Genomic DNA, 28,000 nt, shown 5'->3' on the forward strand with positions numbered 1-28,000 from the left:
AAAAACCAGCCACTCTTAACAAAAAAAACACTCCAAACAAGCACAGCACGCGCGCCAGCAAACGCCATCACAGACGGAGTCCCAATATAATCCTACTCTATGGTCCCAATTCACTAGCTGTTACTCAATATCACTCAATTTGTCACTGTCAAGTGTCATCTTGCTGTCATAATTTTTTGCGAAATTGTGATTTTATTTATTGTGAATTTCAAAGAGTTATGTATGGTGAATTTGTTGAATCGATCGCATTACACGTGGTACCTACTCAATAAATATTCAAAATAAAAAATTTAATTTTGTTCGGTAACATTTTATGAGTTGCAAAAAGTAAAAATACATCTTTAAATAATTAGTGCTTTGTGGAATGTTTGGGTATAATTTGCGATGTTCTATTTAATTTAAACGGAAAAATTAAATTCAGAATGAGATGGACAGTGCATATTGAAGGTGGTCCTAGACGTGTTAACCATGCGGCTGTATGCATTGAAGGCAAGATATACTCGTTTGGTGGGTACTGCTCATCAGAGGAGTATAAAGATTGGGATCCAATTCCAATTCATGTGCTGGACACAACAACACTGAGGTGGAAGCCTGTGAGATATACGAAACGCGATATAGTGGTACCTTTGCCCTATCAAAGATATGGCCACTCTGCTGTTGCATATGGACACAAGGTAAATTATTAAAACAAATTAAGTTGAAGTCGCCCACAACACAATATAAAAAATATCCTACCTACACTAAAATTGGCTTTACTCTACTCTTGTGGAAGGCTTTGACTATGCATGCATGGGTTGCTACCAGTTACCACATTACAGAAAAAAATGTTCCTCTGAGTAATTTAGCATATTTTTTTTAACGTCCTGGTCATTCAACCGCCCATGCACCATGCAGATGTTAAGTAAAAACTGATCTAGGCTCCTCACATATTGTCATTGCAAACCAAACTGGATACTGGTAAATCATTTTTAGGCCAGCTGTCAAACAGACTATTAGGGTTTCACTAAAGTAAATAAAACAGCAGTGTCCACATCACTAGAATTTAGCACTTCATTCCAGGAATTTTCAGAAAACAACTACAACAATAGTTCATAATTGATGCAAATGCAATTACAAACTATTATTGCATAGTTTGTATTGCATTGTGAGTGTTGCATTTGTCACAGACTTTTGTTAGTCATAATTATTTCTCTTTTAAGGTATACATGTGGGGTGGCAGAAACAATGTGGTAGCATGTGACAAACTGTCTTGTTTTGATACAGAGAAGTTAAAATGGAGCACACCTCCAGTGACTGGTATGGTGCCTTATGCAAAAGACGGACATTCTGCTTGCATTATCAAGAACAAGATGTACATTTTCGGGGGATTTGAATATATCTTTGACCAATATACCCAAGATGTCCACTGCTTAGATTTGGATACAATGCAATGGACCTATATTAACACACACGGCACTCCACCATGCCATCGAGACTTTCACACAGCTGTTGCATATAATGACAGAATGTACATATATGGAGGAAGAGGAGATGTAAATGGTCCATATAATTCTGATGATGAAATATACTGCCCACATGTTTATTATCTTGATACTATCACTGAAACATGGGTTAATGTTAAAGCTAATGGTACATGGCCAGAACCCAGAAGAAGTCATTCTGCTTGTAAATAATTTCACATTTTCTATTACACATAGTTGTGAGGGCCTAGTGGTTAAAACATTATGTATCTATACCAAATACCAAGGCTTGTGAGTTTTTTAACTTAAGCAGGTGTCTCTGAGTTTTCTATAAAACTTATTTAGGGTTCTGTACCATGATAAAAATGGAACTTTTATGGTGCAACTTTCTCCATTCATCATCTGTGTCACAGTTTTATAACTGCCTAGACTTTAATCTGGAGAATTAAGCCAGTGTTATAAGTGTATATCTGTTAACATTTTCCTCCAAAACTACTTGTTTGCTGATTTAGCTGCAATTTTTACATTACATTACAACATTCTCCTTTAACTTGGATTATGTCATGTATTTCAATGAAAGAAGAGCACAATAGGAAATAAGTAGATTTCAATTATATTTAAATGAGTTAATGAATATTGTTAATGATATGTTAATTTTATTTTCCAGGGTTATACAATGACTACATGTACATTTTTGGTGGATTAAATGCCAAAACAAAAACCCACTTTAATGATGTGTTCAGATATTCAATAAAGGGGAATTATTGGGAGCAACTGAATGTCCAAGGAGTTGGACCTTGTCCGAGGAGGCGTCAACAATGTTTGAATTATAAGGATAAAGTTTACCTATTTGGAGGAACAAGGTGTGCTATAAGTTGAATGTATATTAATATACTAGCTGACACCCACGACTTCGACAGCATAGTATTATAACAATTTCAACCATAAACGTCAAACGCCGAGTTTAAATGATAAAAACTGGTTAAGTGCGAGTCAGACTCGTACACGAAGGGTTCCGTACTATCATAAAAGAAACTAGATGATGCTGCTACTTCATCCGCGTGGATTTTGACGAAATTTGGTACAACTAGTTCCCAGAGGATTCTTAAGAACCTAAATCCACGCCAAATCGCAGACATCATCAAGTAATAATATACAGGAAAATAAATGTATTACATTTTAAGATGTATTTTTACAGCCCTTGCAACCACCACAATTACATCGGAATCAGGCAATTTGATGACTCTGACGATAATCCGGAGAGATTAATTGACAATAGTGATTTGCATGTCCTAGACTATTCACCTACACTGAAGACATTGGCTATACTTGCAGTACTAGAATACAACTTGGACCATTCTTCACTACCAGACGATATTATGTGAGTTAATTATATTATGTACTAGAGGATGCCCGCGACTTCGTCCGCGTGGATTTAGGGTTTTAAAGACCCCGTGGGTACTCTTTGATTATCTGGGATAAAAAGTTGCCTATGTCAATAACAGGGACGCAAGCTTCGAACCTCGGTACCAAGATTCATACAAATCGGTTAAGCAGATATGTTTTTGGGAATCCCCTGGGAACTCTTTGAATTTCCAGGATAAAAAGTAGCCTATGCCCGTCCCCGGGATTAAGCTAACCCTGTACCAAATTTCGTCAGAATCGGTTTAACTGTTGGGCCGTGAAAAGGTAGCAGACAGATAGACAGACACACTTTCGCATTTATAATAATATTGAGTATGGATTTTTACACTGATCTCTACTAATACAAGTACCTACACTGGATTGCTTAGTACTGGCATTTGTCTACGTTTACTTAGCTAAATGTTAGTGATGAGACATCAGTCAACATGAAGACCATTTGATACATTGTTAATTCATCTTCTCGGCATAATCAGTGGAGCATTTTGAATGCGCACAAATAATAACTGTCATTTTGTGTGGCAGCGTGCTTGTATAATGTCCATTTCAGTGATTTTAACCTTATGATGTACACAATAGAATCTACTGTTGTTTCACCTTTATAGAAAAAAAAAATTGTTATTTTCAGATTTGACATAAGGGTTATGACGTTACCGAATTACATCAGCAGGACTATCAATCAGTCTGGATGACTTTTGTTAAAGTTGCCAGTCAGCTACACTGATGATGTAAACTCCTACAGCTACAGCAAAGTGAACATCTTTATAAGCACTTGAGCACTCAACAATCATAGAGCTATGCTTGGATTGTTCTATTTAAAATATTATGGTTGATCATGGACAATTGATTTTTATACTAAAATCCCACGAGAACTGTCTTTCCAGGACAGAGTAGCCTATGCCCATCTAAATTACGCAATCGACGTCTCATCAAAATCGGTTAAGTGGATAGACGTAAAAAGAGAACAGACTTTATAAGTATGGATTGATATAAAGGATACTTATAAAATCTGTACACCAATCTATTTATTTTAATTTTGTAATAGTTAATTAAAAACCACATCAGTGAAAACCTTGTTACTTATAACTTCTCATTAAAAATATAGATTATAGAAGTATTAAACTCTATTTATAGTAACATAATATTGTTTTATTGATCTTCTTTGACAACATGCTTTTTGCGTTCGGAAACAAATGGCACAGCACCAGGTTTACTGTGTGTACGTCTATTGGCATCCTTACGCCTGTTCTTATCCCTGATAGTTTTAAGCTCCTTTTGAGCGTTCATTATATGCTTAGGCACGTGCCTATGACGTGCGATTCTTTTAATTTGTGGATGGCTGCTGAACTTCTCTTTCAAGGCCTCCGCATAATTTAGTGCTGTGCGTTCACGTGGTTTGAGCTGAAAAGAAAAATAGTAACATACATAATTATTAAAAAACCGGACAAGTACGAGTCAGACTCGGGGACCGAGGGTTCCGTACTCTGGTATTTTTCCGATATTTTGCACGATAAGTCAAAAACTATTATGCATAAAAATACATAAAAATCTGTTTTAGAATGTACAGGTAAAGCTCTTTTATATGATACCCCACTTGGTATAGTTATCTTACTTTGAAAATTGAACGGACAGACAACAAAGTTATCTTTTCAGGGTTCCGTTTTCCTTTTGAGTTATTGAACCCTAAAAACAGTAACAGCCTAATGGTTAAGATATCACCTCCAGACGAGAAAAAAAAAGATATCTTCTTATCGAGAGGCACATACATCTAACTTTTCAGAGTTATGTGAATTTTAAGCAATTAAATATTATTTGCTAATGGTGAAGGAAAATATTGTAAGAAACCTGTATCCCTGAGAGTTCTACACAATGTTCTCAATGGTGTGTAGACTGACCTGAACTTCGTCTGTATTGGCGTTTGCTGGCGCGCGTGCGGTGCCTTTTTAGTGTTTTTTTGTTGAGGGTGGCCGGTTTTTGTGTTTTATTGGTGTTTTGGTGGTGGAACTGACTGTGCTCTAGAGGGGCGCCGCGCGTGTGTCGGCGAGCGCCGGCACAGACGAAGTCCATACTTATATAGTTCCCCTAACTTGTAAATAACTACAAACTTGACATTGGCTAATCTGTGTGTAAAGCCAGACGAGAGAGAAAAAAAAAGACTATGACCTTACTCCTTCTCATTCAGAGGGGAGACCAGTTCTCAGTAATGATAATTTGGTGGTGGAAATGATGAAAACTCCTACTCTTAAGTGACTAATGGAAGGGGTTACAAGCCTCAGTTCTGAGAGTACATTGCAAACAGTAGGACTTAAGAAAATTGAGATTTTCGATTATGATCAGTTGCATATATACTACAGGCAGATATTGTTTATGCAACTGATCAAGATTCAGGACAAATCTTTTGCAATTTAAAGGACTATATCATTGGACTTACTCAAAACCCAGCTTCAGTCAAATCCCAAGATACAGCAAAAATTTTTTTCTTAAGAAATCTATCAATACTTACAACACCAAGTTTTTCGGATGCTCTAGCTTTCCACATTCTTATATTCATTTCATCAGACCCAGTCAATATGTACTTATTATCTAAAGACCACTTCACACAAGTGAGTCTTTGCATTCTCTTAGTGTGGTACACATCTCTTGAATGGCCTTTCAGACTTTCAAATATTCTAACTGTTTTATCATAACTTCCTGCAACAAATTCTCTGCCAGTCGGTGAATAATCTACATCTATGACGGCAGATGTGTGGTCCATGTGCACATTTACTGGTTGTTTCAATTTCCTTACATCAAATGTGTATAAACTGAAAAATAGAAAATATAACTTTTTATTATAGAACTACTAGATAGGATTCATTCTCCTGAATTTAGTTTTTTTTAAACCTGTGGAAACTTTTTGATTTTTCAGAATAAAAAGTAGTCTATGCTCATCTCCAGGATGCAAGCTATCTCAGTGCCAAATAAATGATGTTCACTGCTACGTCCATATGCATTAAGGTTATTTAAAAATCATGTCTTTCACTGAGATGATAGCTATTAGTGTATCAAATTTCATGAAAAACAGTTAACAGATGGGCCATAAAAGGCTAACCAACAGACAGACACACTTTCGCATTTACTTATACTAGCTGCGACTTCAACTCGTGGATTTGGGTTTTTAAAATCTTTTTGGAACTTTAATTTTTTGGGAAAAAATAGCGATTGTCACTCTCTGGGCTTTAAATATATCCTTGCAAAAAATCATGCAAAATTGAAGGACAAACAAACACACTTTCGCATTTATTAATATGGGTAGTGAGTAGTGACAGATATATGGATGAATTTTGTACCATATTTTAATGAATGCAAATAAATATGATACTATTACTAACTTATAATCTTCATTAGCTACAGTAAATATAAATGCTTCCATTGGGTTCCAGGAGAGAGCATTAGATCTCAGTTCCATTACAACTTTCCTTAAAGGTCCAGACTCACGAAAATCATACAGTATGATGCTTCTGTCGCTCGCACATGATGCTAGTAGGTTGGTTTCCACCTGCAAGATGTTTTGTTTTATATCAGAATAATAATAAAACTATAGAAAATTCAAACAAATTGACAAATCTTGTTTAAAATAAGTAATTGTATATTAAAAAACAGAATGTACCCTACACAATTTTTAATTAAATGCACAACAAAAAAAATAATGAATAGGCATGTAAGAAAGTTAGGCTAGTAATTATAGCTGCTTTCATTCAAAGACAATTTCTATCATTCTGCTCTATTGTTTAATATTAGAAATATAAGAATTCGGAAGGACAAAATAGTTAACAATCAAAATACACTAAACTAATGCTAATGAAAATCATGTTCTTCAATAAATAATACCTGATTGAAAGCCACATGATGAAGGCTATCCACTCCCCATTTGAATACTTTAACAGGTTCACTCCTTGTACTTTCCCATAATTGACATTGTTCACCGCAGGTTGCAAATATAGGCTTAGACCTGTGGTGTGTGATACCTGACACAACAGACATACTCAAAAGTGTATTTGTAGGTTCTCCATCTTCCTCATCTAGGACTGCTGATTTCCAAGTTTTAATGGTTTTGTCATCACCAACACTCGTAAAATGTTTGCCATCTGGAGTGAAACATAAAGAGCGGACCCAACCTTCATGAGCTGTGAAATGTCTAGTGCACTTCCTACTAGCCAAGTCCCATAATCTTATTTCGCCATCAAATGCGCCACTCGCCAACACTGCCAATCTACTTGGATGTTTGGCCAAACTCGATACACCATCAGAATGACCATCCAAATTGCCTATAAAAGGCTTGGCAAATACTCTTTCCAGTTTAACTGCATTCAAAGCTCTCACGTACTCACGTGGTCCTTCTAATGGATGGAGACTTGGATCATAATTTCTAGGTACTGAAAAAAATATTTTGGAGGTTATATATTAAAAAATATAAGTAGCTACCTAAAGTACCGCTCATTTAAAGTTACTGTTTTTTCTGTATTTTTGTATATATGTTTGTGTGAGCAATAAAGAATTCTTAATAAAAATGTAGAATCGGAAATATTAGGTACATTATTTTGTTTTTAATTCAACTTATTAATTAATAATAATTAGTGTCAGGGAACTACACTTACGTTTATGTATATCCCTTTTTGTAGCTCGTAAATAGTCCTCTGGATTTCGACTTATTACTTTGATTTTTACGTTCGACATTGTGCAGCAATCTGATTTCTGGCCGTCAAATTATTCAACAACAGAAGCCAGAAACTAAAATCAACCGCAAATCAAAAAATTCACAAGAAAAGAACGTGTTTATCATTAGAGCCCGGGCTCACCGACCAGAAACAAAAGTTGCTCAGATGAAACCATAGAGAAAATATGACAACTCACTGAAATGGAAATATACAAGTATGCTGGAAAAGGTGTACAATGCAAAATGGCAGCAATTTTTTATGCTGACTACCAATAATTCTGAGCACCTCACCGAGCTTACCCTTTGGTTCCGAGAATGAGAATTGACACTTTGTGTCCAATGCTCTTCGTGAAGAACAGTGCTGACAGATATCTTGTCACTAACATTTAGTTCCAAGTACGCTCACTTCTAATATCATACATAACAGCTCAAGCTAACTCTACTATCAAAAGACGAAAGAAACTTGTATCTAAAACAGTTCTGCGATCACAGGTCCAGCGTATTTGTATAGTCAGTAGGTCAGTGTGGATATTTTTTACAATTTGACATTAACTCCTGTCAATGTCAAAATGGGTCCGCGTCCAAATTAAAAAATGAATCATTTTCAAAATATAGTTTTATATCTGTGGTCAACGTCAATTTCTTTAAAAAAAAAGTTCAATACAAAAAGACAAATTTAAAAATTGATTTATTGAAGATTTATTGGTAACTTTTTGTATTGTTTTTATTATTCAGTGTTGGTGATTGTTTTGTTATTTATTAATTAATAAATACCTAGTTTATAGGTATATAGAACATTTCAGCTATTCAGCTGAATCGGGCACTCCGGTAAGTAAAACAAAGACTAAATAAATATTACAATTTATGCACCTACCCCTTTTGAGTTTATCTTCATTATAAGAACTTGTATAAGAAGCAAGAGCTTTGACTTGCGTCTTCTATGTAAACAGCTGATGCCTGCAACTTCGACCCCCTAGATTTTTGGTTTTTAGGGTTCTGTACCCAAAGGGTAAAAACGGAGCCCTATTAATGTCATTGTGCTGTCTATTCTGAACCTGACCATCCAAACCTGAAATTTTGACATTTTATGTAAAATGTTGGTTGTTGACCCAAAACCAATTTGAATTAGAAATTCTCGCTCGGCTCACATACATGAAAATTATTATTTTTTGCCCTAGAATGTGACGTGACTAGAGTTGTATTTAGAGCTTATTGAGTAGAGTATGAATGTATTTTTTTCTAAAAAATAAAGAAATGGGGGCTTCCAAAGTTGTCAGTTTGTGCCTGGGGGTATAAATATCTAAATAAATAAAATCATTTTATTTCAGGTTAGGGACCCATATAAACATGGCTTGGACTTAGTCAGTTAACAGTTTAAAATTATTAAAATAAAAATGTAAAATATAATATTATTATTATATGTAGATATATAATATTTTACAACTAAGCCAAATCATAAATGGATTATGTTAGTTTGTAGATTATTATTAGACTGTACTGACATTATCGATTGTATTTGGTGGCAGTCTTCGTGTATCAATCTTTGTACTGTCTATATACCAACCAACCCAGCGAACCAAAAACTATCTCAAAAACTAAACTAGTTAGAAACATAAAATTTCGGCATATATGTGCGTTGCAAACAATTGGTCGGTTGGCAATCCAGATAATCGCGAATCCATATGAGCGAGGTCTGGATAATCAAGTCTCTACTGTACTTAATATGGAGAAATTGAATGAAAATTAAATTAGACACCAAGCGTGTACATACACCTTATATTTATTAATTATTAAGTAAATATATTCATTTCATCTATCATTAGGTCTGGATATACCTTATAAAGTATGTTTTATTAAAAATTGTGTTAAAATTGTATATATTATATATAGATTGATTATATGTATTTATTCAGATCCTTTGAATTTTAATTGAGTAAGTATATTGAACCCTTTAAACTGGTTTTTCATTCTACTGCTTTATAAGCAAATAAGATGCTGCTTTGAATATTAGGTATAAAAATACAAATTTTTGGTATTTTATGAGTGGGTATTCAATTTGTTAAGTACTCATTCTGTGTATGTCTTTGTGAATCATATTGATGTTACTATCAGAACAGAATAGCAGGGATTTTTTTTATTTTGCATATTTGTATGTATATAATCTTCTGGCATATGGGTACTCGGAATTTTCAACCAGGTTTCATACATTTGTGCTTCCATATGAATCTCTATCTACTCATGATATCCTGATAGATGGGTGTATTATGTACGTGGGTGTCTTTGTTTTCGTTTTTCCATTATTATGTTTAGTTAGGTACTACGCAGTGCACCGAATCAAATTCGTTTGTTACAAATAATCAACGCGTTTTGGTTCAATTCGGCGCATCTAAGGTCAGTTCCAGGCTTTAAGTACCTATGTCATGCATGAGCTAATTCAACTTGGTGAACATAACCATTAGGTATATATATCTTTAACCCCCGACCCAAAAAGAGGGGAGTTATAAGTTTGACGTGTGTATCTGTGTGTTTGTGTATCTGTCTGTGGCATCGTAGCTCCTAAACTAATGAACCGATTTTAATTTAGTTTTTTTTTTGTTTGAAAGCTGACTTGATCGAGAGTATTCTTAGCTATAACCCAAGAAAATCGGTTCAGCCATTTGAAAGTTATCAGCTCTTTTCTAGTTACTGTAACCTTCACTTTGTTGGTGTTATAAATTTTTAATTTACACTTCTTTAAATACTTACCACATTTTTAAAACGGACCAACTTACTGTTAAGTAATTTCTCTTTTCGTGAAAATTGCTTGATTACTTATAATTTTTGTATGAGACCAATTATTTTACCACAAAAAGTTAATTGTATTATCCTAATCCGTCGCATCAGAAGACTTAGAAACGCTGATCAATTCTAAGCTTCAAAGATTAGATAGAACATCGGCGCAAGATTGCCTGCCTTTCGTTGTTGTAGAGGAGAACTTGTGCTAAAGAGCTATTTCGATCTAGTTCCCCCTCGCCATGCTAATCGCGCGGCCAGCATCGCAAAGGTCTGTACTCTGCACCCTCATATCGAAACCTCGATAACTCAACGGTGTTGCACCTACTCTTTGCAAAAGCTTTACGCGTAGTTAGAGGGGAAAGGGGAATGTCAGTCATGATTAACATGGCTAATATTCTTAAAAAAAAACTAAATTCCACGGACTCGCACGAAGCGATTCGCTTCTTCGTTTCTGATATATGCTGCTTTCCGGCTTTCAGAAAGCGTTCAGTACAGTTTTGTTATAAGTAGGTATCTAGATAGATATGAACGTCAATCCTACTAATTAATATTATAAACGCGAAAGTTTGTATGTATGGATGGATGTATGGATGTTTGTTAATCTTTCACGCAAAAACTATTGGACGGATTTGGCTGAAATCTGGACTGGAGATAGGTTATACGCTGGATTAACACATAGGCTACTTTTAATCTCGGAAAATCAATGAGTTCAAACAACAAAGTCGCGGGCATCAGCTAGTTTGGACATAAAGTTAGAATCCATAAAGGCAAAGCTCGGGATGTGAAACTCGGAACTATCTCGATTGTATGTGTATTATTAATATAACGTCATCGTATCATAGTTAGATAAGGTCAGTGGTTTGTCGCTAGCTTCTGCGCAAAGTTTATTTGTCCGTTGACCCGGTCTGGGTGTTGCGCTGGCGCACGTAGTCTTCATTGCTCGTATGTTGCCGCCGGATGAAGGAAGTCACTACTGATTTCGTATGAATGTTTTTTTTTGCTACGTGTGACTTTTTGAACTGTTGGTTAAAGATAAGCTTAGATTGATTCTGTTGTGCGTGATATTTTAATAGTGATATTAAAAAGTAATAATTTAAGACGAACCACATTCACGTACGTATGGCAATTTTTTTAAACTGTTAAAGTAACTATTATGCTGGTATTTTAATATAATTTTAAGTATGAATTTATATGTATTTATTATTTAATTAGTGTAACTTATTCCATTATTCCAACCATAAAAAATTTATAATTCGGCCTACCATCATGAATCAATTAGTACCACATTAAATTGAATCACCGATTCAAATTAAAAAAAATTGAGATCTCGTTAGAAAGATTATATCGCCATTTATGTATCTCCGTATCTACTACCTACAAATAAAATTAATTAATTTTATTATATTACATAACACGCTAGATTTTTATGGACCATAATTGAATATATGCGTTGTCCTGCCGCCATAGATACAGTAGCCATACCATAAAATGTTATCATTTACATATTTGTTCAATTAAATATAAATTGGTTGATTTGTTAGTCTTCTATGAATAATTCTTTTGTCAATTTACTGTGCTTTCTAATTATTATTAGTACTAACTATTAGCACAGCTATTAGTTTGTGAAGTACCTATATTTATCGTACTATGTACATTATGTCATATATGTATATACGTACAAAATTGGGAATAACATTTATATTTTACTTACTATAGCTGAACCGCTCCGGCTTCGGACCCAGTAGAATTTTCGAAAACGGTAGTAGGTATTTAAATCGGCAGTGAAATTTGGAAGCGGAGAAAACAGCAAATAGGTTGCAAAATTAATAAGTTGCTAACTGATGTCTAGCACTAAAAACAATAATGTAGTATAGAATAATATAGACACCTGATAATATTGTAAGCATATTTTAGTAAAATCAAGAATTATTCATTTACAACTGAATAAAGTTACGGGCGGACAATTAATAGAGCATAATTAAAGTAAGGGCATCTATAAATTCGCCTACTATTGTGATAAAAACCCAAATATACATTCTCTTAGATAAAATTAGAAAAATGATGGACTTTCATACAAACTTTCATCCCCTGCCTAACCATATTTTCAAAATTCTTAGTGAAGTATCCTACGTCATAGGATATGTCTAGGTTTCTAACCCCCAGTGGCTTAGGTTGTGTCTTGATACATCAATCAGTCAAGACAAGTACCTACCTATATTATGGACCATAACCCTACCATAAATAATTATTATGGTAGACAAGTTAAGGGTCGTGCTTACTTGAGCATTTAAACTTATGCTCGAAATTCGAATAAACCAGGATAAAGCTTGTCATGTGTGGCACAATCTAAAAATGGTTCCAGCTCAGTAATATGCCGTATGCCTAGCAGAAACTACTTGAAACTATGCTGATTACGCCTAGCCAGCTATGATATTGATACATTTAAATGAAGCAAGCAAGATAGCACCATTTAATCAATTCAAAATGAACTCGATGGTCAATAGGTATTTGTCCTAGATAAACTCCGACGAAATAATTGGATATTTTTTATAACACACGCTTGCTATTGTCATTATCATTTGCGCTCTAGATACTTACCTACTATTCTTTTCTTTCCGACGATGACATTATATTATGTATTTTCAATCTAAATATATGAAAGGAAAAGCTAACTGACTGATCATCAACGCACAGCTCAAACTACTGCCTGTGTAACGGCCTGAAAGGCATGCAGATAGCTATTCTGACGTAGACATCCGCTAAGAAATTATTTTTGAAAATTCTACCACTAAAGGGGTAAAAATAGGGATTTGAAATTTTGTGTAGTCCATGAGGATGAAGTCGCGGGCATCAGCTAGTCTTCAATAATGCTTTCCTTGTTACAGAAACGGCCTGCGCAATGTGCTCTATGGTGAAGATTTCGTATGTTATATGTTTCATCGCATTAAATTTGTGGACATTTACGAGAGGGGAACTGTTCACTGCCATATCTGAGGTAGAGCCGTTATTAGAGACACACAGGAAGATTATAGATGATTTAGACGATTATATCAACAAGGAGGAAAAGAGGCTATCCATTTTAAAGAGGTATTTATGTTTATGAACGAAAAACTTGCCCAAAATACATGGAGACATTGAATACCTATCCAGTCAAAGACCTCCTATATATACCTACCTACACTATAATGTAATGACGAGTCCCGGTAATAATATCTCCGTCATTGGTCAATAGATACGTTTTGACTCCTGTTTCTTGACGAACAAACTCATTTTTACAAAGATAGGGTGTTTCAGGCTCCAAAGCCATAAAGAGATCTGAAGCTTCTATCCTGTATGCTGTTCTGAGCCTTGCCTAGAGACTGTCGAGAAATGGAAACTTTATGTTCCCATTCCTCGATATTTATTCCGTTCGCCACAGATACACATAAAAATCAGTCGATTGCAGCAGCATTCTGAAAAAAAATGAGATTCAAAATCAAATCAACATTTTATAAATCAGTAACTTATTTTACTTTGGTGAGGAGTTATATAAATCTTAGCATGATCCAAGACTTAAAAAAATATTAAAAAAAAAAATACTTTTTTTAATAACTGTGGGCTACTATGTATTGAATTCATCACTGATTCTTCTTTCCAGGCATCTAATTAAGTACAGAAATGAACACGAGAAAGCAATGGATGACATACCCAACTATTTGGGTAATCCAATAAATGCTTTTACTTTGATAAAGAGACTGACGACAGATTTGGATTTAATTGAAAAGAACATCGTAGCCGGAACAGGTATGAGATGATAAAGCCTTTAAAGATATTAACTCTTTCGGCACATAAAATTTATGCATGATCAATAAAACTGCTTCGCATGACAACTTCGAATTTACGAGGAACACAACATCAGATCAAAATGATAAATTAGTAAATGACATGATATTATAAATACTTAAACAAAAAATATTCTTTAGTTTCGTTTTTTATAGCAGGTAATATTTTCTCAAAATTATGATAATTGTGTGCATAAATGCGATAGTGTGTCTATCTGTCTGTCTGCTAGTTTTCGCTTTCCGCGGTCCATATCCGTTTAACGAGGTTTTGACGTTTGATACAGAAAGGTTTGCGTTCCTAGGAAGGACATAGGCTATTTGGTCCCGGAAAAATTGAAAAAATTAAAAATTGGCAAAAATTGAAAAAATAAAAACATGAAAAAAATGGAAACTTTCCCATGGGCTTTTAAAACCTAAACCCACGTAGATGAAGTTGCATTGTGGGCTTCATTTACTCGGTACATGGATAGCTTGCATCCTGAAGACGGACAATGAGTTTGTTACAAACCTAAATGCACGGAAGAAATCGCAGGCAACATCTAGTCGTGTACCGTATATGAAGTTTATATCTATTAGGTCTCTTACTCAAGCGGGGGTCCGGGTCAACTGCATAATTTTCGTGATAGGTATCAATATATTGCCAACTTATAAGGAACTAACTGATGCCTGCTACTTCGTCCACGTGGATTTATATATCTTTTTAAACTTTTTGACTGTCCGAGACAAAAGTAGCCAGCCTATGGATATCTTCAGGATGCAAATTATCTCTGTACCAAATATATAATGCTCGTGACTTTATCCACGTGAATTTAGGTTTTTGAGAATCCCGCGGGAATTCCGATTTTCCGGGATAAAAAGTAGTCTATGTTTTTCCCTGAGATGATGGTCGAACGTCAAAAACTATTAAACAGTTAGGGTAAGTCAGCTAGCAAATCGAGAGATTAGACAGATACAGCTTCACATTTATTATATTAGTAGTTGATAGTAGGAAGGATAATGTACATTCACAGAACACCTGTGTGTACATTTGACATTTTATTAAAGAAGATTGTAAAATACCTACCACTGCTCAAGGATTTTCTCGCTATAATATTAGCATAAGTTCTCAACAATATTTAATTTAAGCTTTTAAAACTATAAGTGCAATCCAGATGGGTGCATTTTTATGCGATTAATAAATAAGTTAATATATAACGTTTAAGATACTTATCATAAATATGTATTTGTATATAAAAACTAAACAAGAAAACTACTTGATAAATTGTAGTTAACGGTGACGGAATGACGAAAATTAAAAATAAAACGCGTAGGTATGAAAAAGGTAACTGTCACCGAGTTATGCATAATATTGTATAGGTACGATTTAAAAACCGGACAAGTGCGAGTCGGACTCGCACACGAAGGGTTCCGTACCACAGTACAAGATATACTTGACACTTTTATGTAGAACTCTGCGAGTTAATAATGGTCTGCGCCTTCTATATGTGATTTAGTAAATTAATTTTATCGTTATCACATTTTAAATTTTTTGGTATGACATAACCACAAATTCACGGTTTTCTGATTTTTTTCTTTACTTGCTATAAGACCTACCTGCCTTACAAATTTCATTATTTTAGGTCAACAGGAAGTACCTTGAAAGTTTTCTTGCCAGACACGACAGACAGACAGACAATAAAGTGATCCTATAAGGGTTCCGTTTTTCCTTTTGAGGTACGGAAGTCTAAAAATGAGCATAATTCGCGATCTGGTTGGTTATTATTCGGACTTTGCATGTTTCTGAGGTAAAACCTATAGGATTTACCGAGTGAATGCTGGTGAAAGATCAGTTCGGCATTTTACTCGTGGGACTTAGTAAATCCTGGGCTTTCCTATAAAATTTCAAGATTTACCGAAATTAGGGCTTTTACAGTAGCATAATATACATTAACAAACACCTAATGTACCTAAGATATTTAACAGCCGGCTCTGTGACTACTAGTATGTCAAAAAATAAATGTCCTTAGCACTCTTAACACATCATCATCATCTTGTATCGTATTTAACTTGCCATAATGATAGTAAACATTACGAAATCTCATACTACGAAATATTAGCATGCTGTGAAAACATTAGACCTAGGTACCTAACTATACGCAGTATATACCTACTGTATGTACATACCTACTTACCTATTTCACAAGGTATGTTTATTTTCGATTTCACATAAAACTTAAGTTACAATAAGTACCTTCGAGAAACGTGCATCACGACTTTTATCATATTATGACACAATCGTATAATGATTACGACTTCATTAATTTTATATTTTATAGCTAGGTTTATCTATTCCACGACTTCGTTAACGTGAAGGGTCGGCTCGTCCATAAAGGCCAACTAGTTACTAGGCGATGGCCTAAGATGCTCGAATTTGGGAGGGCGGCATGGTGAAAGTATGGGGGACTGTTTACTGGCTGGCAAGGCTTTAGCTCGCAAGTCTCTTCTGTGTGAAGTATCAGCAGCTCCCACAATATTATAAAAATATACTTTTTATTGACGCTAATACCTATATTATATCCGCCACCCCTGAGGGGTCTTTTCTGTAAAAAAAAGAGAAAAGCCCACTACAAACTCACAACGAACCAATCAACTCTACAATGTAATACACGTTACAATTATTATTATCATAATTATGTAAATGATGAGTATTTGGGTCATATTTTATCGTCTTTCACAAAATATGGGTGATGTTTAAATAAAATCTATGATCCTAAAGATTGATAAAAATATAAGGTCAACAGTAGATAGAGAAAAAAACTTCAGGTCATAGTTGACCTATTTATCACATTTTTATAAAACTTTAAACAAAGCTACAATTGTACATTGTTTTTGTGAATCCTTGTAAGATTAAAATACATAAATAGCTTTGGAATTCGTGGGTACCTACCTAACTTCGTTTTACGTGAGGTGATTGTAATATTGATGATGTGACTTTAAAACAATGGCTATAACCTTTGGTTTTTAGGGTTCTGTACCTCAAAAGGAAAAACGGAACCCTGATAGGAACATTTTGTTGTCCGTCTGTCTGTCCGTCCGTCCGTCCGTCCGTCTCTCCGTCTGTCGTGTCTGTCAAAAAATCTATAGAGTTCTTCCCGCGTTGTGGTTGCATCACAAAAAAAAATGAGTTTATGAATTAGTATTTTCCATTTTAAAAGTATACCAATTGGTGTATCAAATGAAAGGGCTTAACCTGTGCATTCTAAAACAAATTTTTATTTATTTTTATGCACAATAGTTTTTTGATATATCGTTCAAAATGTCGGAAAAAAAACCCGAGTACGGAACCCTCGGTGCGCGAGTCTGATTCGCACTTGGCCTTTTTTTTTGTTGATGATCTCTCGGAACGATGCTTGAATGCATGACACAAAAAGTTGGCCTGAATTCATCAATTTAAGTATGGGACTTTTAAACTTTTTAGATTGGCTTGAAACCCGGAAATAATATGTACACATTTTGCATCTACTTTATAGTCATATTCCTCATTGCTGACGGTCGTGACCACCCCTTTCTATTAATCACATAATGGTAGGAGTTTTTGTGGAATAACAAAGCCGTGGGTTTCCACTTCTTAGATCCTTTCGCATGCCACTCGACCTAATAACACGAGATTTCGACTCTTAGGTTTTACAATTTATAGTTATTATCAAAAGAAAAAGGCCAAATTCGGTTACTGATTTAGCTCAACGATTGGTATGCGTTGTCACAACTAAGCCGTCTCACCATAAGGGACATTTTGCATACATATAATTTATATATCTTTATCTTTTATCTTTATGTAAAGCCTGACCGAAAAATAAAATATCTCGTCATATTGCAGAAAGCCCGCAGAATATATTATGTACTACGGGCTTTACGGAATACGGGGAACGTGGAAATACAAGACCATATACTTAGTGAACATATAGATTATAGACCATATACCTACTAGTGGCGCCCCCAGAGCAAGCTTTTTTATATTTTTGGTCAGGCTTAAACTTTACCTATCCAATTTTTTATGCCTAAGTATCTTTTTTGAATAATATTTAAATTAAGATAGTTATGAGTATAAAATAAGTTAATATTGAAGGTTAGATTAGGGAACGATGAGTTATGAGTATAAAATAAGTTAATATTGAAGGTTAGATTAGGAACGATGCGCTAGCATTCTTGTTTTTAGAGAAGCCCAAAAAAAAATTACAATAAAAAGTACTTTACACTTTTTTTACAGCATATATCAAGAACATAACGGTTTTAAACAACCACAGCGATGTAAAGTATCCAACTCTAGAGGACCTCGTAGGAGCTGCGCAAGCGCTTACACGGCTACAAGACACCTACCATCTTGATGTCAAAGATCTTTCCGAAGGAAGACTAAATGGAGTAATTTATAGGTGAATATTAGAATAATTTATTATTTAGGGTTCCGTACCCGAAGAGTGCCAACGGGATCCTATTACTAAGCCTCCGCTATCCGTCTGTCCGTCTGTCTGTCAGCGGGCTATCTGTATGTCTCGTGAGCCATAATAGATAGCAAGTTGAAAATTTTCCAGAATTTGTATTTCTAATACCGTTATAACAACGAATAATAAAATTTTCATAATATGAAAATAAAAAAAAATAAAAAAGTGTTATTTCTTATACAATGGTACGGAACCCTTCGTGTGCGGGTCTGACTCGCATTTAATCGATTTTTTTTTTGTCTATTTCATTAGTTGACACACTGTTTATTCTTTTTATTAATTTTCTCCCGATATTCTATTAATTTTATCATTAAATAAGGAAATTCATAATGTTGCCTCCTTTCATTTACCACGTCTTATGTAATTTTACAGAGATTCGCCAACTCCGTAAGTAGCGAAAGAAAAGATTCCTTTTATATTGATTATCCTTTTGTGAAATATTCTAATTTTATTTTTAGCCTTATGATCCTAAATCCTTTTAATTACTTTTTCACTCAAAGTTTTTTTACAGTAAAGATGATTGGATAGCAGTGTCGTAAGTTACTTTTTAAAATTTTGGAATCTTTCGAGCTAGTTATATTGAATAATTTTTCTCTGGTGTTAGTTACCATATTTTATATTGATCTGACACCTATTTATTTTGTAATTTATCGTTTTTTTGCACTCTACAGTTTCATATGTGACATGGTGATGGATTTTTACCGCCGCTTTAAATAACAACGCATTATTATTATAATGAGTCATTATACATATTAAAATTAGCACTACTCAATACATACCTAACATTCTTCTTGTGTATCATGTAATATTAATTTTTAGGCTGAAAGTAATACACCTATTCCTCGTACATACGTACGTATTTGAGTACGTAATACGTACGTATTTGAGTGATTTATAACTTTCAGACTTATTTTCGAAATCTGTGTCTCAAGAGACCAAAAAACAAACAAAAATTACTAGTCCATAATTCCACACTAATATTATAAATGCGAAATTGTATCTGTCCGTTCGTTACCTTATCACGGCTCATCCGCTTAACCGACTTTGCCAAAATTTGATATAGAGGTACGAGTAGTTTGCAACTCGGAAACGGACATAGGCTACTTTTTGTACCGGAAAAAAGTTCTCTTGGGATTATTAAAAAACCTAAATCCACGCGGACGAACTCTGTACCTTTCATCAAAATTGGTAAAACTGTTGGACCGTGAAAAGCTAGCAGACAGACAGACAGACTTTCGCATTTGTAATATTATAAAAAGTATGAAAGTATGGATTAGCAGCGCGGAGTTTATATGCACCTTTGATTCAAACGACATATACAAGCACGCTTCAAAAATGGCGGTTGGTTACCATCGTCTTCTATAAACGTCGTTAAGACTGATATAATTTGTTCGGCAGTACCTCAATGAGCGCCAGCGACTGCTTCGAGCTGGGCAAGGCGTTGTACAACGAGAAGGACTACAGCAACGCGCTAGCGTGGATGATGGAGGCTCTGCGCAAGTACTCGGAGGACGACGAGGAGCGCACCTTCACGGAGGTCGACATACTAGAGTACATCAGCTTCTCGCATTACTTGCTGGGTAAGATATCAAGACGAAGCTGTGTCAGGACTCAGAACTACCCATATTATAAATGCGAAAGTATGTTTGATTGTTGTTTTATTGGTTTGTTGGTGTGTCCTTCAATCACGTCGCAACGGAGGTGATTTTTTGCATAGGTTTAATTGAAGACCTGGAGAGTGACATAGGTTACTTTTATGCCGAAAAATTAAAGAATTCCAACGGTGTTTTTAAAGACCTAAAGCCACGCAGACGAACTCGGGGCCATCAGCTTGTAAGCTAATTAATTTGAGTCCCACTACCATCTGATATAAAGACCTTATCCATTTTAGTCAAATTTAAAGCCATAAGAAGGCATACCTAGTGAAATGTGTGCTTTAATTGAAAATCATTAAGTAACGTTTTCCAGCGACTAACTTTCTGACAGTTGTCGCTGTAGTAACTATTTCTATACATAATGACATATTCTATTAAAAAATGAACCCTATCGGTTTGCGTTAAGTTACAAATTTTAAAAGTTTTTATACACTCCAAAATCACCCAACGCGCCTAAAGAAGTTTTAACTTCAATAAATTAAAATATTTTAGATGACGTGAAAAAGGCAATGCTATGGACGAGGAAGCTTTTGGAATTGGAGCCCGACCACGCCCGCGCCCGCGGCAACCTGCCACACTACAAGAAGGCCCTCGACGAGAAGGAAGCCAATCTCAAAAGAAGACTGCGCGGGGTGGGTATATTTAGTTTTAGCAGGCTTAAGGTCACTTGGTCATATGACCCGAGAAACCGGCGCCCCTTTGAAGGCACTCGTGTTAGGTACACGAGTATTATTATATATATTAGGTATCTCTTATTACATAAGGGCTAAGAGTTTACGCGATATAAAAAGAGGAGCTGTTTAGATAGGCCGCGACGCTGTATGAACTGAATCGGACTTTATTGCGTCGTAACAAGAGCTATTTATGTGTCTCTTTTCGTCCCAACCTGATAGCACAGGAAATATCCATTCAGTATGTTTAAATAAAAATTCGACCATATTTGCAACCTTTTTTTTAGAATTCCCAAGGAGTCTCACTGTTACATGATTGGGCGTGACTTGTTATGTTCCGTGATGTTCGCGTATTTTGCAAGATCCTCTATTCACTCAGAACTTATTTTTGACACAGGCAACCTATCTAACATTGGGCTGCATGAACATAAACAACAGTTTTAAAATTGAATTGCACGACCAATCTTCTTTTTTAACCGACTTTAAAAAAGGAGGAGGTTCTCAATTTGTTGGAATCTTTTTTTTATATGTATGTTCCCCGATTTCTCAAAGACGCCTAGACCGATTTGGATTATTTTTTTGTTTGAATGGGTATACTTTGTAGGTGGTCCCATGAAATGGTGAAGTTCTGATTAATGTCTTCGGAGATGAACAGAACTCCACACGTGTAGAACGTGTAATGTATGTATGAAGTCGGGCGAGCTTCACACTTATGAATAGATTTCTAGTTTCTTTTATTATGCTCGCTCGACTTCATAGTATCCATTACACGTGTAAACAAAAATTATTTTTTACTTTTTAATGTTTGTGGTTTTTGAAGTCGGTTTTTTTTTTGAAAACAATTTTATTACGGTAAAATTAAGTTTTCGACAACATTTTTACACAGGACACAGGAGATGTGGATATAGACGAATATATAGATGACGATAACACTGCGAAGAAACCAGTGGAACTTTCCACGTACGAGAAGGAAAGAAAGTCATACGAAGCCTTGTGCCGCGGGGAATTGGAAATATCTAGTGAAAACTCTAAAAAGTATGTTAACTATTCCCATATTTTGTTACATTCTAAATAATATATTATTTGCTTCACATGTTATAGTCCCATTATAGTTCCCGTTCTTTGAATTTAAAACTACGCAATCGAATCGCTTTAGGCAATTTTAATATTTTGTAAGAATACCTGCGTGTGTGTGTGCGTGCGTGCCTGCGTGCGTGCGTGCTTGCTAGCAGCTTGCGTGCATAAAGATAAGATATTGCATCTCAATCTGCCATTTCATTTTATGAAACGCTAATAGCATTACTTACTACTTTTTTTTCTCTCTGGCTTTACAAAGTGTCAAGTTTGTAGTTATTTGTAACAAGTTAGTTAAATTATACAAGTATGGACCCCGTCTGTGCCGGCGCTCGCCGACACACGCACGGTCTACTTACTACTTACTTGATTCTATTGTCTAACAAACCATGCTTAGTACGAGGGAGTTTGCATATTTTGACAACATTTGATAAAATCTATCAGATAATCTTCGTATCAGAACTAACGTCATAGCAAAATAGACATAAGCAACTTGTTTTCAAGTCGTCCATGTAGAGCTAACGATTTTTATTTCGCATAGTTTTTACGACGCTTTCTGTATTAGCTACGAGCAGAGGTCTTAAACCAAGGCAGTTTAGGCCCATTTTACTTTGGAGTTACGTTGTTTCGATACTGGAAATCTATCTAAGCTGTCAAGACGTACAAACTGTTACTAAGGTTACATACATAAGGTTACATTAAGGTTACATAGTTTATATTTTAACTTTACAGTTTAACATGCCGATATCTAACTGAAAACCATCCGTTCTTGAAGTTGGCGCCGATCAAAATGGAATACAAGTACTTGAATCCCGACATCGTTTTATTCCACGACGTCTTGAGTGACTCCGAGATAGAACATATCAAGGAACTGGCCAAACCAAGGGTGAGTTTTAAACTTGAGATAAAAACACTTATACATGATGTTTATTTTCTCAGAATATTGTGAGAACATTTTTAAGGTCTTGGGTTTTCTAAATTATAAAATATATGGTCAGAATTAAAAATATCCTTTTTTAATCTGTCTTATTTCTAATATATTATATTTAATTCATATGGATTTTATTTACTTGCCTATTCTCGTATGAACTTACGTCTTCGCCACAATCCAGTAACGAGAGATACCATGGCTGTGATAAAGAAACAACATTTTAAACAAAATATATATTGAAGTTGTAATATCGGTTCAGCGCATAACATATTGACTCATTATCACTATTGAAATGCTTTTAAAATAATGTACTCTTATCTCTCAACAGTTTAAACGTGCAACAGTTCACGATTCAAAAACTGGTAAACTAGTTCCCGCGCACTATCGCATCAGCAAATCGGGTTGGCTCAAAGACGAAGAGTCGCCGATTATTGCAAGAGTCTCTCGCCGAGTGGCCGACTTCACTGGCCTAAATATGATGTCTGCGGAAGAATTGCAAGTGGTGAACTACGGCATCGGCGGCCATTACGAACCGCACTTTGATTTCGCTCGCGTAAGTACCTACCTAATACATTAGTTCACGATATGAAAACGAGGGAACTAGTTCCCAATCACTATCGCATCAGTAGGCCTAGTTGGCTCAAGTACGACGAGACACCGATTATTGCAAGTCTCGTCGAGTGGTCGACTTCACTGATCTAAACATAATGACCGGGAAGAGTTACAAGACGGTCATTACGAACCGCATTTTAGCCGATTTTTTTAGCCATGACTAATCTAAATGACATTTTTTAATCATGACTAATACTCCCCCTTTCCCCTCCAATTAAGCGTAAAGCTTGTGCCAGGAAAAGGTACGACAATAGTGCAACGGGTGGGGGTTTGAACCGCCGATCTTTCGGAATTCAATCCGCTCCCCAACCGTTGAGCTATCGAGGCTCTGGTAGTTCCTGCTTACAAACCATAAATGCAATGTGTTCTCTGATTGTAATTTTTTATTTATTAATAATTTAAAATTGTCAACCTTAACAGTTAGTGGTTCATCATCATCAAAATTTTTTCTCATTGTTATAGAAACAAGAAAATGTCTTCAAAGAAACCAACGGGAATCGGATAGCAACAGTTCTGTTTTACGTGAGTATCATTCATCTATCGCCATAACAACAGTGCATGACAAATATTGGCTCACATGTCTATGTTATTACATACATTTTTGTGATCAAAGTACTCTTAACTCAAACATATAACAATATTTTTATCATGTAATTGCGCTATTTTAGTATATTTGAATGTTGAGGATAATTTATTACATTTTTGAATTTTCTTTTTTTAGAACGCTTTCAGCTAGAAATAATTGACAAGTAGTTGTTAGATAATATTCTTTACGGACGTTTGAGATGACGGGGAGGATCGGTCAAAATAAAAATTGATCGATTTTTTTAAAAGAATCATTTTTCATTTTAATTAACTATTATCTGGACAGCGCGCATTATTGCCCATGTATAAGTCTGAACGACACAGTGCGCGGCATCACGTCTTTCAACTATTGTATAACACCTCGGAGTTTCTTGCCGATTCTTCTGGATTGGATGAATGGCATCGCGAAACAGCTGTGGTAAATTCACTTGACTGTTCGAAAGCGTTTCGTAAAAGTATTTGAAGAAAAAAAAGTATCTTTTTCTATTTTCTCAGGGTTTTTTTATTTAAACAACTATTGTTACTTGGCTAGATGTCAGACGTAGCACAAGGCGGCGCCACCGTGTTCACGGAGCTGGGTCTGAGCGTGTTCCCGGTGAAGGGCGCGGCCGTGTTCTGGCTCAACCTGCACCCCTCCGGCGAAGGCGACCTGGCCACGCGCCACGCCGCCTGCCCAGTCCTGCGTGGCTCAAAGTGGGGTGAGTTCTATATCAGATGTAGCGCAAAGCGGCACCACTGTATTCACAGAGCTGGGCCAATTAAAAAATCTCACAATAATTATAATATTACTAGCTGATGCCCGCGACTTCGTCCGTGTGGATTTAGGTTTTGGAAAATTCCGAGGGAAATCTTTAATTTTCCGGGATAAAAAGGAGCGTATGTCACTCTCCAAGTGATTTATAATTAATTAAATTATGTATTTTTTCGTTTCCAGTGTGTAACAAATGGATCCACCAAGGCGGACAGGAACTGATAAAGCCGTGCGGTCTCGAGTACCAGGCGGAGAGTGTGATCCGCGCGCTGCCGCGACCCTTGCTCAAGACATTCAGATAGAGCTTGTTCTACAAATTACTGCGAACGAACTGGCGTATATGATAGGACTGTAGAAGAAAATTGGTAACTATGTATAAGGCTTTTTTCGCTCAAATTGAGCCCAAAGTGACAATGAGTGATGCTTATTCGGTTGTACGCAATTTCTTAGACTAATGTAAGGTAAGCGGTTAGTTCGTTACTGCCCATGACAGCTCGAACGTCATCTCTCGCAGCACTGCAGTCCCGTCGTGAGCAGGACTCATGCAACTGGGTCGAAATAACGACCAAACAAAATCATCGTGTTAATCGTGGTATGTACCCGTTATTTACATTATAATAATGTAAGCTCTAGTTTACACTAACAAATTGTCCTACTAGTTTTATTTACTTGTCAAATATGAAACTTGTATTGTCTTTGTTTCAGACATATTTTGTCTGTCTCTTTTGTTAGCACAATAGTAGAGAAAGCTTAAAAAAAATATAAGTTTTTATAAGTTTTATTATAAGAGAGATCACACCAGAGATCACTTGTTTTTTCCCGCAATTATATCCGCAATTACCGAACGATTTCGTAAGCAGGTTGCGCCGTGCACGTAGTTCTAGGAGATCTATCAAATATACACAAAACAAGGATGATTTTATTCTGGACAGAACCCAAGATTTATTTTTAAAATTGATATTCAAGTGTAAACAAAATATGGTCATACTATATTATGTAGAAAACATGATTTAGACCTGAGTCTAAACGCGATGTTAGTACTACTTTTAGACCTTTCAAGAATTGTGTAGAACCGAGTGTCAGCTCTATCATAATATACCTAATTAATAGACTAATGATCGACATGTTTTTGAGAGTAATAAAAAAAACGGCCAGATGCGAGTCGGAGTCGCGCACCGAGGGTTCCGTGCCTTGGAAAGATGCGTGTGATTATTTTATTGTTTAAAACTATCATCTCAAACTACAAATTGACATTTGTAATCGCAAAAAATATTTTTGTGTGACTAAAATACTGAATTAACGATTTTAGTATTTTTACTTTACTTGTCCGGTGAGACTTTGCTTCTTGCCAAATGTCATGATTCTAGATCAATGGGAAGATTTATTTGCTAGAGTCATAATATAATGCGTATCTTTTTATTGCATTGACTCAAGCTTGATTTTGGACAGCTCCAAGATTCAAGTATTTGATATTTTATTTTGATTTTTTTAGTTAACACCTCCACGCGTCCGCGAGAAAAATTGTCTCGACAACAGATAAACGGACAGCAAAGGATCCTATAAGTACTTATTCCTTCTTTACTTTTGAGGTACGGAACCCTAAAAACTGAACCCAGTGAAAAAAACTATGTAGACTTTTAATTATAATATTTATGTAGGTAACAAGATGAGAGTTAATTTTTTGAACGAAAACTGATGCCATAAAAAAATTTGCCATTATTGCCAGTGAAAATTTTTATACGTAATATACACCTATATATTTATCCTATACATAGCTATTATCTCAAAGTATTTTTAAAGTAATTGTATTTATTAAGGATATTAAAGTTTTATGTCTTGTGTCAGTTAAATACGAATAAATAATTAGAATCTCAGCTTGTGTAAATATTTTATTGTTCTTAATATATATGAGATGTGACGTTATAACATTATACATAGTAGAAAAAATAATTAAGCCAAGGTTGAATGGTTTAAAACATATTTTTAATCCTGTTATAAGCAAAAATACACTTTTGAGCACTCAGATTGATGAGGATTTTTGACATTTTGTGTAGAGCAAGAATATCATACAAGCCTATTATCAAAAATTGAAAAGCGAAACTTTTTAAAATTGCCTGGATTATAATGTAAATTTATTTTAGATAATGTATTTTTGTCGCAAAACCTTTTAGATTCATGTTTAAGAAGTTGAAATTTATAAGTACCTAAGTAATATAAATTAGAACTGCTAATTTTTTTGGTCAAATACGTACTGTTTGGTAGTTATAATAATTTTTATCGAGTCCTTTTACCGCTAAAGAGCAGAGTTATCAATCGCCAAGCTGAAAAATTAACATTTTAACAATTTGTATATTAAAAACAGAATACATATGTTACACACTGTGAAATATATATTTTATTTTATGCCTTCCTAGGGAGTAAAAATATTCTTAAGTCATGATTTTTTCATATATTACAAAACCGGCCATAAACAGACAGTCACAAAAAGTATATTAATTTTTTTAATGCTATAGAGGCTGTCACGAATATATTTATTCGTGATTTAACGATAATAATTAAATAATATAAGTTAATTGTAAAGTAATAGTATACAATTTTATTTTATTGTTTACGGCCATTATTGCATTTATTACACCTTTACTTGTGTGAAATTTATGTTATGTTTTACGTATTATACAGCCCAACACGTAATATTAAGCCATAATTATATTTTTATTGCTGTTATATTTTAATTTTATTATAATATTTACATACGTAAGTACGAAAAGGAATGTATAATGTAGGTTGTCTACGATCAGTTAGGGCATTAAAATATACAAATAAATAAAATACATACAATACTTTTCGTGCAATGAGTTGATCTTATGCTATAATTAATGCTTTAATTGACAGTAGATCTTATGCGAAAAAATGTATAGTCATAACTCTAAGCAAAAAGCATATTAATATATAATTTATGAAAATAGTTTCTGTCACTAATCATTATCACGTACATTAAATAAATATAAGTCTGGTTTTTATACTTCTGTGTACATTTCAATATCCCTTAAAATTCTTAGTGAAAATAAG

At 34.9% G+C, this 28,000-nt stretch overlaps 3 protein-coding genes across 7 annotated transcripts; 2 read left to right on the plus strand and 1 right to left on the minus strand.

Annotated features, from left to right (window-relative positions):
* Positions 1 to 153: 153 nt before the first annotated feature.
* On the plus strand, positions 154 to 3,943 carry LOC123869933 (kelch domain-containing protein 3). 2 transcript variants are annotated; one of them, XM_045913039.1, is made up of 6 exons: positions 154 to 674; positions 1,200 to 1,665; positions 2,128 to 2,323; positions 2,659 to 2,841; positions 3,511 to 3,602; positions 3,636 to 3,943. In XM_045913039.1, the coding sequence occupies exons 1-5, from the start codon at positions 423 to 425 to the stop codon at positions 3,572 to 3,574; spliced, it is 1,161 nt and encodes a 386-aa protein (XP_045768995.1). In that variant the 5' UTR covers positions 154 to 422; the 3' UTR covers positions 3,575 to 3,602; positions 3,636 to 3,943. The 2 variants fall into 2 exon arrangements, with proteins under 2 accessions (XP_045768995.1, XP_045768996.1); XM_045913040.1 differs by lacking the exon at positions 3,636 to 3,943 and having other exon boundaries at positions 155 to 674; positions 3,511 to 3,604.
* LOC123869932 (DDB1- and CUL4-associated factor 13) lies at positions 3,944 to 27,940 on the minus strand. The gene is made up of 6 exons (XM_045913038.1): positions 25,403 to 27,940; positions 7,520 to 7,624; positions 6,753 to 7,297; positions 6,254 to 6,420; positions 5,386 to 5,686; positions 3,944 to 4,283 (listed from the first exon to the last, which is right to left on the minus strand). Exons 1-6 carry the CDS (start codon positions 25,473 to 25,475, stop codon positions 4,032 to 4,034), a joined length of 1,443 nt encoding a protein of 480 aa, XP_045768994.1. The 5' UTR covers positions 25,476 to 27,940; the 3' UTR covers positions 3,944 to 4,031.
* LOC123869930 (prolyl 4-hydroxylase subunit alpha-1) lies at positions 8,250 to 27,953 on the plus strand. 4 transcript variants are annotated; one of them, XM_045913034.1, is made up of 14 exons: positions 8,250 to 8,406; positions 13,239 to 13,440; positions 13,991 to 14,136; positions 18,421 to 18,583; positions 19,025 to 19,039; positions 19,164 to 19,187; positions 20,051 to 20,232; positions 20,800 to 20,939; positions 21,865 to 22,013; positions 22,785 to 22,938; positions 23,312 to 23,536; positions 24,058 to 24,117; positions 24,713 to 24,878; positions 25,115 to 27,953. In XM_045913034.1, exons 2-14 carry the CDS (start codon positions 13,253 to 13,255, stop codon positions 25,231 to 25,233), a joined length of 1,731 nt encoding a protein of 576 aa, XP_045768990.1. In that variant the 5' UTR covers positions 8,250 to 8,406; positions 13,239 to 13,252; the 3' UTR covers positions 25,234 to 27,953. The 4 variants fall into 4 exon arrangements, with proteins under 4 accessions (XP_045768990.1, XP_045768988.1, XP_045768992.1 ...); XM_045913032.1 differs by lacking the exon at positions 8,250 to 8,406 and adding an exon at positions 11,231 to 11,466; XM_045913035.1 differs by lacking the exon at positions 8,250 to 8,406 and adding an exon at positions 11,239 to 11,334.
* Positions 27,954 to 28,000: the final 47 nt, after the last annotated feature.

This window comes from Maniola jurtina, chromosome 11 (genome assembly GCF_905333055.1).
Source record: "Maniola jurtina chromosome 11, ilManJurt1.1, whole genome shotgun sequence".
Lineage (NCBI taxonomy): Eukaryota > Metazoa > Arthropoda > Insecta > Lepidoptera > Nymphalidae > Maniola > Maniola jurtina.

Excerpts from the sequence above, each read along its gene's own strand:
- LOC123869933 (XM_045913039.1), top strand. The coding sequence starts at position 423 with ATGAGATGGACAGTGCATATTGAAGGTGGTCCTAGACGTGTTAACCAT. Across the intron at positions 2,324-2,658 it reads TACCTATTTGGAGGAACAAG|CCCTTGCAACCACCACAATT; the intron begins GTGTGCTATAAG and ends GTATTTTTACAG. Across the intron at positions 2,842-3,510 it reads TCACTACCAGACGATATTAT|ATTTGACATAAGGGTTATGA; the intron begins GTGAGTTAATTA and ends TGTTATTTTCAG.
- LOC123869930 (XM_045913034.1), top strand. The coding sequence starts at position 13,253 with ATGTGCTCTATGGTGAAGATTTCGTATGTTATATGTTTCATCGCATTA. Across the intron at positions 13,441-13,990 it reads AGGCTATCCATTTTAAAGAG|GCATCTAATTAAGTACAGAA; the intron begins GTATTTATGTTT and ends TCTTCTTTCCAG. Across the intron at positions 14,137-18,420 it reads GAACATCGTAGCCGGAACAG|CATATATCAAGAACATAACG; the intron begins GTATGAGATGAT and ends CTTTTTTTACAG.
- LOC123869932 (XM_045913038.1), bottom strand. The coding sequence starts at position 25,475 with ATGAGTCCTGCTCACGACGGGACTGCAGTGCTGCGAGAGATGACGTTC. Across the intron at positions 7,298-7,519 it reads AAAAAGGGATATACATAAAC|TACCTAGAAATTATGATCCA; the intron begins GTAAGTGTAGTT and ends TATTTTTTTCAG. Across the intron at positions 5,687-6,253 it reads GTAGCTAATGAAGATTATAA|TTTATACACATTTGATGTAA; the intron begins GTTAGTAATAGT and ends TCTATTTTTCAG.